The sequence below is a fragment of the Heptranchias perlo genome, chromosome 13 (genome assembly GCF_035084215.1).
Source record: "Heptranchias perlo isolate sHepPer1 chromosome 13, sHepPer1.hap1, whole genome shotgun sequence".
NCBI classification, from domain to species: Eukaryota; Metazoa; Chordata; class Chondrichthyes; order Hexanchiformes; family Hexanchidae; genus Heptranchias; species Heptranchias perlo.
Genome location: NC_090337.1, coordinates 38978059 through 38992205, shown reverse-complemented (window position 1 = coordinate 38992205; position 14147 = coordinate 38978059). Strand labels below are relative to the sequence as shown.

The window sequence follows — 14147 nt, the reverse complement described above, 5'->3', positions numbered from 1 at the left end:
TTGGAAAAAAGTTGGGTTGTTTGGGTCAAAGCCCCAGTAGCCTTTAAACTACAGCTAGCCAAATTATGAATCTTCTGAAGGAGGATGCATATTGCATTTGTATACTGCAATCAGGCAGGTGCTAGCTAAACCATTTAAGTAAACTTTGTGCTGCAGAACAGTTGCTTTCATCTGTAAATCAGACAGGATGCAGAAAGCTCATCCTAAAGACAATGGGGGTACTTTTCAACTTCAGCGGTGACAGAAAACCGGCAGTAGCAAATCGGCCGCACAAGTTTCCTTTCCATTGAAATCTCTTCTGAAGTTGATAATTACCCCCAATGCCTTATCAAAGTATTAATTGATTGTGCAAGGCTTGGATGAGTTGTGATCTGCTCTCATCAAAAGTGGTTCTTTATTCAAGCTGTTCCATTGTGTCTTTGATCTGCCTTGATTGACAGTCTGTGGTCAGAGGCTTCTTAAGTTAAGTCCACATCATTCTTAAGTTGAAGTATATGCTGCAGGCTCATCACAATGGGCCAGAAATCGCTCCAGAAATAACAGAGGCGCTCAACAGGGCTCTCTGTTTTTAGTGGTGAATTGAAGGAGCAAGTTCCCGCACTAAAACATGGAAATCATGAACTTGCTCCTAGTGGTTCGCCGGCAATATGGCAGCTTTGAGTTAAAGGACCATCGTACGCTGAAATCAAGGAAATCACTGAAAGATCGCAAACTTGCTTATCTGTCCAGCTGGAAAGTAACTAATTACACCACCAAACAGGTACGCTTAAAAATACAGGTCTAAACTAAGATTTAAAAGCGCAGTTAGTCTTAATGACTGCCAAACAACTAAAAATTAACCTTTAAATATGTGGAGTCTCATATTACTCCTTATTTTAATAGTTTTTGGTTATTAAAAAAAAAATTAAATTAAAAAATTATTTTTTTATTTTTCTCTTCTGTCTCTAATTATTTCTTTGGCTTTTTATATACAAAATTTAATTTTTTTATTTACAATGATATACCGAATACTAACTTTAAATGAATGAAGTCTGCTTGTCTGCTTGAGCAATGCAGCCTGAATCTGTGGGTGTGACTTCTCTTTCTGACAGATTTTGTGGGCGTGTCTTCTCCTCACAGACTGTTCCATGCGCGTCAACTCACGCTACTTAGAGGCTGGGTTGATAGCGCACAATTTTTTCAACTTCAAAATCAAGCAATTCGACACCACAGAGCCCGCAGTAAGTATTGTCGTTAATTTAATTCGCAGGAGCTGCAGTGAGCGTTGCCTCGCCGCTCGGAGCGATTTCTGGCCCTATATTTTCAATTCGGCTTCAGTTATGTCTAAAGGCAATGTCTGAGCTCCATGTGGATGTGTCAAGGCCATTTGCAGCAAACACAAATAAAAAGATTTGGAAGAGAGCCCAAATTATAACAATGACCACCTCCCAGCTACCCCCTTGCTGCCACTGCCTACAAATATTTGTACAATATAGAGTCAAAAGTGAAATATTCTCTAGAAAAAAACATTTTGAAAGACACCAAATTGCTAAATAGGATGTACATCACAGCATCTGTGATGCACTATCACTCTTTGATCTCTCCACAGTATTGGACATAATCAGCCATTCTATCCTTTTCCATTATATCTCCTCCATGATCCAACTCGATGTCACCTCCCTATCCTATTTTTTTTCCTATGTAGCTAGCACATCATCTGCACTGACTTTTTCTCCCACCCCCACAAGCTCGCCACAGTAGTGCCCAAAGGTTCTTTACTGCATTCCCTACTATTCCTCACTGATATGCTAAACCTTAGTAACCTTTGAATTCTGTGCTTTAAGGGTGGGGAGCTAATAGATGTCAGCAAGGTCTTGCTGGGGTGAAGTGGCATGGATGGTTTATGAGACCCAAAGACAGATGTGTACATAGGAAAGGATTTGAGCAACCATGAATACCGGGAAGATGCTGTGATGGGTGTATAGTGAGAGGAATAATTTTAACCTAATGGGAATGTCTGACTAATAATCTGCCAATGTATTTCCCTGGCACCTGGGACAGTAGCCTCCTTTGAGTCAAGATCCTCCTTATGTTGGCTTCCAAGTACTTGCAAGCACCGCAGGACTGCCCAGAATAGAAACCGCCTGATTTTCATTGAAATCAATGGAAATGAAAATCAAGCAGTTTGTATGATGGGTGGTCGATCCACAACGCCAGTTTTACACCCTGACGCTAAGTTGAAAATCTACCCTATTGTGTCTGGTAAGGAGAATGTAAATTTGAAATGGACAAAGAAATGGATCAGAGTTGAGAGTGGATGTTAATCTTCGTGCAATACACATCTGGGTAGGAATCATGACATTAACTGTCCGGTATCACCATATGATGGAGATTATTTGCAAAGTGATTTCAAACCACATAGCATGTGAGAGTTTACTCATCATGAGCTTCTTTACAATTCTACATGTAGGACCATGAAATAGTTTAGTAATTCATTTTATGTCTTTGTAAAGAAAAAGAAAGGGTGGCTTCTTGCTATCATTTTGGCATAGCTACAAATACTGTGATTCGTTGAAAAGATCAAGTTGAAATAAATGATTTGCACTATGTCTCATTTATGTACATTATACTGATAAGTTAGAATAATTTTTGTTTTTATTTCTGTTGCTATCACTTTATTTATAAGAATAAACTACAAATGACAAGAGTGAAAGTATGAAATGAACTAGTTCTTAAAAAAAATTACTCAATCCTTAATAAATACATTGCACTACAGCATATTTCTTAACTCACAGTATTCTTTGCATAAACTAAAAACTTTTTGTTATTTTGGTTGCTAAATACCACTGTTGTTCTCTCATGGTTAAAGCACTACTGGAACAAAATCATTCTATGACTACTTATACTTACTTAAGTCTGCCCAGTACAGCCTGAGTTATATTTTAGAATTTCTCAACAGATTTAAAGTCCTCATCTAACACCTTATTTGCAATAACCAATACATTTTCAATGTCTCATTTTCTAATAATAATTGCTCAGTTCATGAAATTTGGCAAAACAACTGATCATTTCCTGTTGCTCACGAACATGAAAAGAGGCCATGGTTGGTATCTGATGTACCCATTTTCAAAAGGAGGCCAGCTAGCATCTGCTGAGCGAAGACATTGACATTTGACTTAAGTCACCAAGTGTTCTTAAATTATTGATAAGTGATAAGTTACTGTATGGACACAAACAATAGAATAACTACTGCTCCCCCTCTTCCCTTCCCCCCACCAACAAATTTCAAGCTGAACAAATAATTGAAGAAAAATAAGGCTGGTGTTTGACAAATGTAAGTTGGCAGGTTAACTAATAGCAAATTCATTTTGTTTTTAATTGATAGTTTAACAATAAGATTTTCCATTTACAATTTCATTAATTTTGGCACTGAAATTATTCTCTGGAACACTTAGCCCAATTTATTAAAAATTATTTTCCCATATTTTTTGACCAATTGTATTATTTTGATGCATCTTTAGAAGCAATCCTAATGCTTTGATAAAACTTACATAAAACCTGGTTAATACTGATCATAAAACTCTTTGAATTATAATTTGCAGCATACATACAAAATACATACACGTCTTGCCATCAGTCAATGTCTAAAGCAAAAACACGTTTCAATGCTGCAGTATGTCTCAGCCATAATTTATTAGTGGCAGAGTAATAATTCATATTTTGACTACTAACAATCTGCCAACTTTTTTTAAACTAATAATAAATCTCCAAATAAAATCATTTTGACTTGTCCTATCTGATGGAAATTAAGCTTTTAAGTTCTGCAAAATTTAAAAAATGTAAATTTAATGAACCCTTGTTTATTATAAATGCAACAATATATTTTTTAAATGTACATTTAAATAATTAGGAAATTAATTGAGCAACTGCCACCTCCCTCCAGATTAACTCTAAGTCTACGAGTGTAGCAGAAACATTGGAAAACTTACATTATATGTTACAATTATCGACCATGATACATAGAACTAGGCAGAACTATACAACTGCAATCTATGGATATGCAAAATCCTTGCTCTAGTGGAGCAGCGGTAATGCTGATCTGATCTAAACAATAGTTTTTTAAAAAATTTATTCGTTCATGGGTTGTGGGCGTCGCTGGCAAGGCCAGCATTTATTGCCCATCCCTAATTGCCCTTGAGAAGGTGGTGGTGAGCCTCCTTCTGACTTTTTGTAGCGAGATTGTACAACTGAGTGGCTTGCTAGGCCATTTCAGAGGGCAATTAAGAATCAACCACATTGTTGTGGGTTTGGAGTCACATATAGGCCAGACCGGGTAGGACGGCCGGTTTCCTTCCCTAAAGGACATTAGTGAACCAGATGGGTTTCATGAATTCAATATTTGTTAAGATAAATAATATCAGTAAAAGGGAAAGGAAAACTTTACAATTGTTTGCACCTAGTGTCAACATCAAGCAATCATAGGTTCAGCATCAGTGGTGTTGGATGCAGAGCAAAACTCCCCCTAAACTATATTTTGTACCATCAAATTCAAAAAAACACCCTCTACTAGACTCAAAACATTTTGATTTCCCTCGCGAACCATTCTTGTAAATTCTTTCATGAAGGCTACTATGTATTTCTAAATTAATCAATATTTGTACTGCAGACTCACAATCACAAGCTTGAGACTACTCAACTTATAACTCTTCCAGCCATCGCAAAGAAAAGTCTTTTACGCTTTCTCCCCTTTTCTGTCCTGTTAAAAGCAGCAAGTCATGCTACATATGGTTCCACAGGCAGCAGATGCTCTCCAAGACCTCACCCAAATAGCCATTCTTTATGTGTGAGCATTCACAGTACACATTGGAAGCATATTTGACTCCGAGGCTATTATAGCCAACCTGATCCTATCCTCACTAGCCACACATGCAAAGCATTTCCATTAGCAGTTACTGGACACTATTCCAAGAGCATGAATCATGGCCAATATTTCCTCTCAATAGCGTAAGACAGAAGCACAACTACTCACTACCAAATGGGTGAGATGGGCTAACTCAGGCATTTAAGGAGTCAAACCTGTGACCCTTCTGGTCTGTACAACTCAGTACCACACCATAAAATACATATCCTGCTGAACCAATGGAGGAAGAAATAGGATTTTCTTGCCATCAGTTTGACTTAAATTCAAATGTCCCTGAAGTGAAAGAATGCTCACCAATATTTTCCTCTGAAACTTTTACGAATGTGAAATCTAACACACAGAAGAAAATATCAGCAAGTATTTTAGTGCACTTTCCCATCTTATCCTTTCACTTTATACACAATAAACAGATTCATATATATATAGATATTTATGTCAGATAAATATTTATTTGTACAAAAAGTGTCAGCTTTGGCTTAGTGGTAAGACTGTCATCTCTAAGTCAGAAGGCTGTGGGTTTGAGCCCCACTGCAGAGACTTGAGCACATAATCTAAGCTAAAACTTCAGTGCAGTACTGAAGGAGTGCTGCATTATCGGAGGTGCCAACTTTCAGATGAGATGTTAAACCAAGTTCCCTCATCTTCTCAGGTGGATATAAAAGATCCACAGCACTATTTGAAGAGCGGGGGAATTCTCCTGGTGTCCTAGCTAACATTTATCCTCAACTAATGCCACTAAAAATAGATTATCTGGTAATTTATCTCATTGCTGTTAGTGGGACCTTGCAATGCTCAAATTGGCTGTTGCATCTGCCTACATTACAACAGTGACAACATTTCAAAAGTGCTTCATTGGCCTTGAGGTGCTTTGGGACATTCTGAGAATGTGATAGGCACAAACACAAGTTCTTTCTTTCTTTCAGATTGTTGGCAGAAGAATCACAGCACCTGTAATCCTACACCTAATGATATATAAAGACAAACAGCTCCTTTAAATGTATATATACACCCATCACAATATTATAAAAAGCTGATGTTAGGATAGCTTTTACATTTTTCTAATTAGTTCATTTGTTTGATAAAGAGCAGGGGGCTTTCCTAGTGTCCTATCCAATATTTATCCCTCAGCCAACACCACTAAAAGTTTAATTGGTCATTAATCTCATTGCTGATTGTGGGACCTTGCTGTGCACAAATGTTTCTCGACGTTACAACAGGGACTACAATTCAAAATAATTCATATGCTGTGAAGCATTTTGGGATATCCTGAGGTTATGAAAGACGCTATATAAATGCAAGTTCTTTTTATTCTTTTCTTGTTGTTAGTCCGATGTTTGTGGAACCCAGACTGTGCTCTATCCCCTGATTACTGTTGATGACTTTTGATTCAAAAATATGAGCACAGTTTCAATCAGAAGTCCACATTTCAGCCACAAGTCCATTAAATGGTCGGACTGTGCTTTGTGGGGGAACAGCATTTATTAACATTTTTTAAAAGTTTAAGTTTAAAATAGCCAAATTTTGAGTTCCACAGTTGATGCTATGTAAGCAATGAATAATCTCCATAACTGTCATTTTGTTAATGTCATTCATTTTGACTAATTCCAAAATTCCAAGGCTGATCAATTGCCGAAAAAGCTTGACTTTCAGAAGATGGGGGGGCGGGGGTTGGTGAAGAAGGAAGGTAACTTACATTCCTGCAATATTGAGTATCTATTATATGTTATATATTAAATTCAGTATGTGGGCACACATTTCATTGAACACTCCTGGAAAGTACCTACAGTACCTATTACTCCTGTAGGTGGTGCTGTGTTAGGTATTCTCAATGTTAAAGGTGTTAAGCTTCCCTGTCACAGCCTATGATACAGACAATAGCTGCTATTTTCAAGTGAGACTACAACGCAGTGTTTATGCAACTTGACCACCAGGTTCCCACAAATCCCACACAACACTTTCTGAAATGTTTCTTGCGCCAACATATTTTCTCAGTAACTGAAATTTCAAATGTCTAAAATAAAGAGTGAATAAAAATTTTAAAAATCAAAAAGTTCATATTTCACAATAACATGATTATGTTTATTAATTTAATTGTCTTTTGCATTTCATCATGCCTTCATTAAACTTTCTACTTGAAGACCTTGGCCTCTCCCAAGGGCCTGGGTCGGGGCTAGAATTGTTAGTTTGTGAGCCGAATTTGGTTTCTGTAGTCTGAGTATGTGCAGTGTATCTACTTTCCTAGGCTACATCAGTACCATTCCGTTAGCTGTGCTGATGGAATATTCCAGCAATTTCTGCTCAAAATTTTTCAAAATTATTTGAAGAGGACAAATTTCAAAATCTTTACTTTCTGTTATTTGCACCTTAGCGAGGCTGGATGCAAGATATGCTCATTGGGCCCTAGTGTCCAGTATTGCTACGGTGGCGGAAGGAGGCCTTTCAATTTTTAAATCATTGACAAAGTCTGTGCAAATGCTTGCAGAGCGATGGATTGCACATGCCACAGGAGGTAGGTTTTAAATTTTCACAAAAGAATTGCCCATTTTACCAGCAGCTGAGAGGCTGCCAGCACCACAACATGCAGTTGGCCTCAACAAAAGGCCGGCCGCAGCTAAACACTAACCCTGTTCCTAGCACACTCACCACTGTAGGCCAGGAACCCCACCTAAAATATGGTACTGATCCCAAGACCAGAAGATTGGCTGGTGTTAAGAGGTACCGCTTTGTGGCAAGCAGAAGTACCACAAGGACAAATATTTGCCCCAATTCAGCTCCTGCAGAAAATCTAGGCCTTTGTCTATAATTTCCACCAGAGGAATGAGGGGAAAATTTATTTTTTTAAATTACAAATAGCCAAATTATCTTTTCATTCACAAAACCTGGTTACTTCAGCTTTAACCAGAAGGAAAGAAATCGAATAAATATCACTTCCGTACAAAAAGTAGGTAGTGAGTTAAATATGGAAGAACTGCAACATGATATAATGGTCCAAATGCAGAAGAAACATTCAGTAACAATGCGGGACTGGAGATACAAGGATAAATAAAATTATGAAATTTGCAAGATAATGAGTTGTTTTGCTTTCAACTCCCAAAAGTAATAAGCTAGCAAATGGACTTTTTCCAGACTAAGCACAGATCTTTATCTTCCCACAACTTAACTAGTTAGATGGGATATATCCAGAGCTGCATTACAAAGTCCTCAACCAAGCTATTATCTGTGTTGTAGTAGCATGTGCAGTGCACAAAAGAGAACGTAATAAGTTGCATCTTGATTATTACTAAAAAACTGCCAGAATGTACACAATCTGTGATTGATGCAGGCTTAATGGGATATGCAATGCGTTTTTAGATTTTAAAATTTAACTTTACAATAAAAGAAATCCAAAACGTACCAAAAAGTGCGAAGTGGAAAATAACAAAAACATTTTTTTGCAACTGGTTAAAACAGAGAGAGAATTCTGTTATGTCAACAACCATCCTGTAATCTTATGAGTAAAATAAAAATACATCAAATTCACAGAGCTCCAATTTCCCAATGTTTCCAGTAGCTGGAGCTATTAACAGCCTATCCTCAAGATGAAACAGGGGGGCATAAATTGTTCACCCGAGGACACCGTTCATCAATGGTGTCCCCTCTCTCTGCTGGCGAATCCAGAAAGCAAGTTCACGAATGCGCACTGAAACCAGGAAATCGTGAACTTGCTCCCATTGGTTCATTGGCAGTTTGAAAGGTCCAAATTAAAGGGCCATACTTTATGCTACAGCTATAATCAATAAAATCATTAAACATTTTTAAACTTACCCATCTGCCCAGCTGGAACGAAGATACTTACGCCACCAAAAGGTACGCTGGAAAATACCAGCTCTACACTACTTTTTAAAAGCACGATGACTGTTAATGACTGCGAAACAACAAAAAATTAAATTTTAAAAGTGTGGAATATCATTTAACTCTTATTTTAGTATTTTTTGATAATTAAAAAAAATTAAAAATTAATTTTATTTTACTTTCAACTTCTGTAAGTTTCATTAAATCATTTGCTTGGCTTTTTATAATAAAATGTTAATTTTTTATTTGAACTAACATGCAGAAAGGAACGATTGCTAACTGTAAAGGAATGATTTCTGTTTACATGCTTGTGGGCATGACTTCTCATCTTGACAGATTCCGTGGGCGTGGCTTCCATTCCCACAGTCTCTATCGGATCCAAATGAACCTGCATTGAATTCACAGCGCTGAACGTAAAGAAAACTGAAGAGGGAGCAAGTGGACATCGGAGACCACGAGGTGAGATTTTTCGTAGTGTTTGTCCGCAGGATGTGCGGGCAGCCTTGCCACGCTGGTCAGAGCAAGTTCCGGCCCAATATCTCCTCTAAAGCAGCTGGTGCCTATTAATGGTTAAGTGGTAAATGTACGCTTTCAAATTCATTTTACAGCTTAGATTATGTAATAAAAGTGAATTCCTGCCAAGATCAAGACACTGCAGGTGTGTTCGGTGAAATCTTTAAAGCTGTTTGGTATCTCAGACTTTCATTTATAGGAATTAATTGTCCCAGATGTTATATTCCTTAAAAAACACCAAAAACATGATTCACAGATTCTATAATTGTCAAAGTTTTGACTCTATCATTATTTAGTTTTAATCTGTTCCATTCTCCTTTTGTAAAAACATCAGCTTTCAAAGTTCAATGTCCCAATAGTTGATCTTCATTGAAATGTAAATATCAATCACCTGATATTCTCCATTTTTGGGGGAACAAAAGTCAAAGTCATGGTATTCCAAACAATCTTTTCCCATAGGCGAGCATTTCATTTTCAAGATCAAAAAATACAATGTATCATGCCTTGTAAAATGTTTTTAACTTTAACAATGAAAATAAGAAGTCTGTTCTCTATTTTGGTAAACTGTCAATGAATGTTTTAATCAACTGTTTTTGAAATACTGAAAAAAACTGTTAAGACCAAGCAATAATAAAACATGCTTTATGATAGTTGGTGTACATTCTACAAGAAGTGTAGAGGATTCAAAACTCACCAGCACCACTGTTCATTACCATGGGGAAGAAGTCAGAATGCAACATTTTATTTTCATTCTCAGGATGTGGACCCCTCTGGCAAGGCTGGCAATTACTGCCCATCCCTAGTTGCCCTGAGAAGGTGACGATGGGCAGCCTCTTGCAGTCCGTGAGTTTTGATACAACGGAGTGGTTTTCTAGGCTACTTCAGAGGGCAGTTAAGAGTCAACCACGTTGGTGTTTGACTGGAGTCACATGTAGGCCAGACCAGATAAGGACAATAGTGAACCAGTTGGGTTTTTCCAACAATCCAATAGATTTGTGGTCACTTTTTTACAGATATAGTGGCCTGGAGTTTCTGCTAGGGGCACTATCTGGAAAATGTGCCCAGAATGCGCTGGACACTGTGCTGGTTTTGCCAAGGTGAAGTTACGCCCAAGTTTCTGCGCAAGTTAATTTGCAGAAGCCCAAACGTAAAATCTCCAATCAATCAGCACAATCAAGCAGCGTTATCGAACGTAATCAATTGACTAGAACATGGCCAATGGAGCCTCAAGATTACTGAATTAAACTAATTTAAACTGAAAATGTGTTAAAATAAATGCTCAGTTGAAGAAACCGGCCAATTAGTGGTTTCAATTGACTGCTGATCACAGGCAGTACACTAAAGGCAGATCATCTGACTGAATTTGAACGCATTTAAAGTAATTGTAGCATGAGTACAAGAAACAGACCTTAATGATGGATTAATGTGACCATGGATGCCTGTACACCCAAAATTCTGGGCACAATGTAATAAACATCCTCGACCGAGTGCAATCGGTGGAAGCTCGCCATGCTGATCTGGGGGCGTGGTCAGTTTCGTGGGCGGGGACTCCTTCGGGCAAACTGACTTTTGAACCAGCATAAAAGATCACGTAAACTCAGCGTAAGTGGTTATTGCTGTAATGCACTTTTTAAATTCTGTGATCTTCTGCGCTATTTAAATCAATTCCTCCCTGAATGCGCTGATATCTGGGAGGAAAACATGCGGAAACTCCAGGCCAGTAATTTTATTTCAGATTTTTTTTTAAACTGAATTCAATTCTCAAACTGCCTTGATGGGATTTGAACACACATCTCTGAGATTCTTAGTCCAGGCCTCTGGATTACTAGTCGAGTAACATAACCACTACACTATGGTACCATCATCTAATCTAACCTGCTTTCATTGATAAAAATGTATGGACAGTTAAGTGATGTTTTCCACTTTATGTAATTACTTTTATGGGTGTGAAATAGCACTGGTTGAGACTGTGAATATATCAACAATGCCCACAGAATGGAGATGCTTTGTGGTTTGGCAAACTATTAGCGAAAACTAGAGAAAAAGGTGAAGCTCCATAGACCAAACGGAATATTACAGTTTTAAATTATCTAGAGAATTACTCCTTTTCACTATAAATTGGCCCAGAACCAAACGGGCGATTCCCACTGTACAGTACTGAGGTTTCCTGCATTGAAAAAAATTGGCACCCACCCTGGTGACTTTTGAGATCTCCTGTATTTTGAATTACATTAACTGACTTTATAGATCACATCGTTACAGTCCCTTAGCAGTTGAGCTGTATTTTGTTTAAACTCAAGCCAGCGCGAAACGACCTCCCGATGAGGGCCTCACACTCCAGGGTGATCTCGAGTCACACCACCACTTTGAAGTGAATGCTCCCTCAAAACCCTCGTACCTGAATGCAAAAGTCTATAGTACTACAGAAATCTTGCTGTTAGTGATGCTGCAGTAGAAAATGGTAGACTGAGTCTGCTGGACGAATGGGTTCTTTTAAAGGACAATAGTTTGAAAAACATTGAGAGGGAAGCTGAGGAGAAATATCCTCCGTGAGCACTTTTTCCAGCCACGGTTGGAATCGTTTATTTTGCAGTGACGGCAACTCCATGTGCTTCGATCATTTTAACACAATAAGAGCATAGATCCGAAAAGTATCTTACGCTTCAACATGCAGCAGATGAAAGAAACAGGGGAAACAATTCCTATAATTCCGTGCATTGACAAAAATGTCATGTTTCCTACACTCACATCTCCATTTCCGAGCTGGTGGCAATGTCAGGTTTAATATCACGTACTCAACATAAATTGAAATGAACGGTTCCAGCAACACACCAGCCTAACGTAACAAGTCAGCACCGCCCGTCCGCTACTACTTCATTTATGTCTCACTTTCGTCACGCCCTTTTGCACTGCCAAATATTTACTCTCCACAAACTCAAACTCTGCGCCGTGATGTCCTTTTTTGTTGTTGCTCATCCGAACAAACACAGTTTCAAATAAAACAAGAAATGCAGGCTCCCTGTACAGATCAAGATGAGACTGGAAATTAATCGGACACAAAAATATCACCGCGGTTTCCCGGTACAATAGTAAAAGAAAATTGGTTCTGTCCTGGCAATCTGAGGAATGCCGGCCGCGCATCCAGAGTGTGGTGATATACAAACCCACCGACCAAATGTTAACACCGGTTGCAGCAACATTAGCTTTTTTTTTCATTTAAAAAAAGGTTTGTGGAATTTATAGACGTTATTCATTGGCCTTAAATATTTACTAATTTGAGCTAAAATATTCATACTTTCAGCAACAAAGATGCTGGAGTGTAAGTTTGGGAGTACGGACGCGTGCAGACATCAACACACACACCACGAAAGACGCTGAAGCTTTAACACTTTACCTTGCAATTGTGCAGATAAAGCCTCTTGGTGCTGCTGGTACTTCAACGCCAGAGTTTCAGCCTTCTTTAACTGATTATGCATCTCATAGTATAGCAACAAACCATAAAGAAACCCAAAAACTATTGTAAGAAAGAACAAAGTTTGAAAAATCTTTTTCTGTCTCCTGGAACACATATTACTTCCCATATTCCCTTTTCTTTCCTCCAAAACTTGTACTTTGAGGCTCCAAACAGAAGAATTCCGTTTTTTCCCCCCCACACAATTCAATTCAATGTTTATTTTCAATGAAACAACAGCATATTAGGGTGAAGCAGTCAGTTGCAGAGAGACATTACTGCAACTTTAGCTGTTTCTGACGCTGAAAATCCTTTCCAGGTTACAAGTTGCAAAGCCCAACAAAAAGTCTCCGATCCAATTTTAGGAATGAAATAAATGTTGCCATAAACCGTGCACCGCTTTATAGTCTGTAAGACTGCAGCAAACCGTGTACAAAAATACAGCTTTGTAACAACAAAGTACTATTTGCGTTTAACTCCACACGGCAGAAAAGTTCCAGGCCTCTTTCCCAATCTCCCGTCTTACGTGTCACCTCCACTCCGCTACAGCCTCACATCAAACAGGAAATCCCACCCCCTCCCACACGGATTGGTAGCATTCCCACCCTCACCATTACGATTGGCGGATTACACTTCCCAAAGCCTTTCCTTGGTAGATGGTTAGACCATCAGTCAGCAATCTCATGGTAACACTACTGTTAAGTTGGAGACGTTCGATAAGCATTAGGAGCCCAAAACATTTCAAGGCTTCACAAGCAGATCGTCATCTTATAGTTTAGTTCCGAACGTATCTTATTTAAAGGACTGCATGTGTGTAAAACAAAAAAAAATCCTGTTTGATACAATAAAAGAGGGGGAGGGGGCGAGTTTGAAGTAAAGTCTTCTTTCTAAAAGTCGTCAAAGATTGCGAGGATGATCAAGCCTGTATGCTCCAATGAGGATATCGATGGACAGGATGTATGTCCACAACGTAGATTTCGGAAATTTTGTTCTCACGCCGAAAAGCACAAAACGGAAAGGACACACTGGTGTGCTGGAGCATAATGGAAGCTGGGAATTGTATTTGTCCCTGCCAAGATATGGCAAATGCCTGATGTTAACAGGGGAAAGTGTTCTAATTTCGCACTACTTGTATTTAACAACACGTACATTTAAAATACTTATTTTGCTTTTCAGGTATATGATAAAAGCTTAGTATTTCTAAAGTTAGCCTAAATATTGACAAGATGAAGAAAACCAGATGAAGAATACAGGTTTCTTTTTTAAAAAAGCAGAAAGCTGAATAGATTATTGTGTTGAAAAAAAGGGAGAAACCACGCTGCAGCTATGTTGACAGTTGGAAACTCTCCTTCCTATTACTTGCCACATGGCATGGTTCCGAAGCTGAAATAGCTTCTTGCATTGGTAACAATTTTACAACACCAAGTTATAGTCCAGCAATTTTATTTTAAA

At 38.3% G+C, this 14147-nt stretch overlaps 1 protein-coding gene across 3 annotated transcripts in view; it reads right to left on the bottom strand.

The window, feature by feature from the left end:
- The window catches only part of golim4a (golgi integral membrane protein 4a), a 106077-nt gene extending 92845 nt beyond the window's left edge, over nucleotides 1-13232 (bottom strand). For all 3 annotated transcript variants that reach the window (XM_067995353.1, XM_067995355.1, XM_067995354.1), the window contains exon 1: nucleotides 12639-13232. In XM_067995353.1, the coding sequence (XP_067851454.1) occupies nucleotides 12639-12825 (187 nt within the window). In that variant the 5' untranslated portion in view covers nucleotides 12826-13232. The remainder of the gene's footprint in view (nucleotides 1-12638) is intronic.
- Nucleotides 13233-14147: the final 915 nt, after the last annotated feature.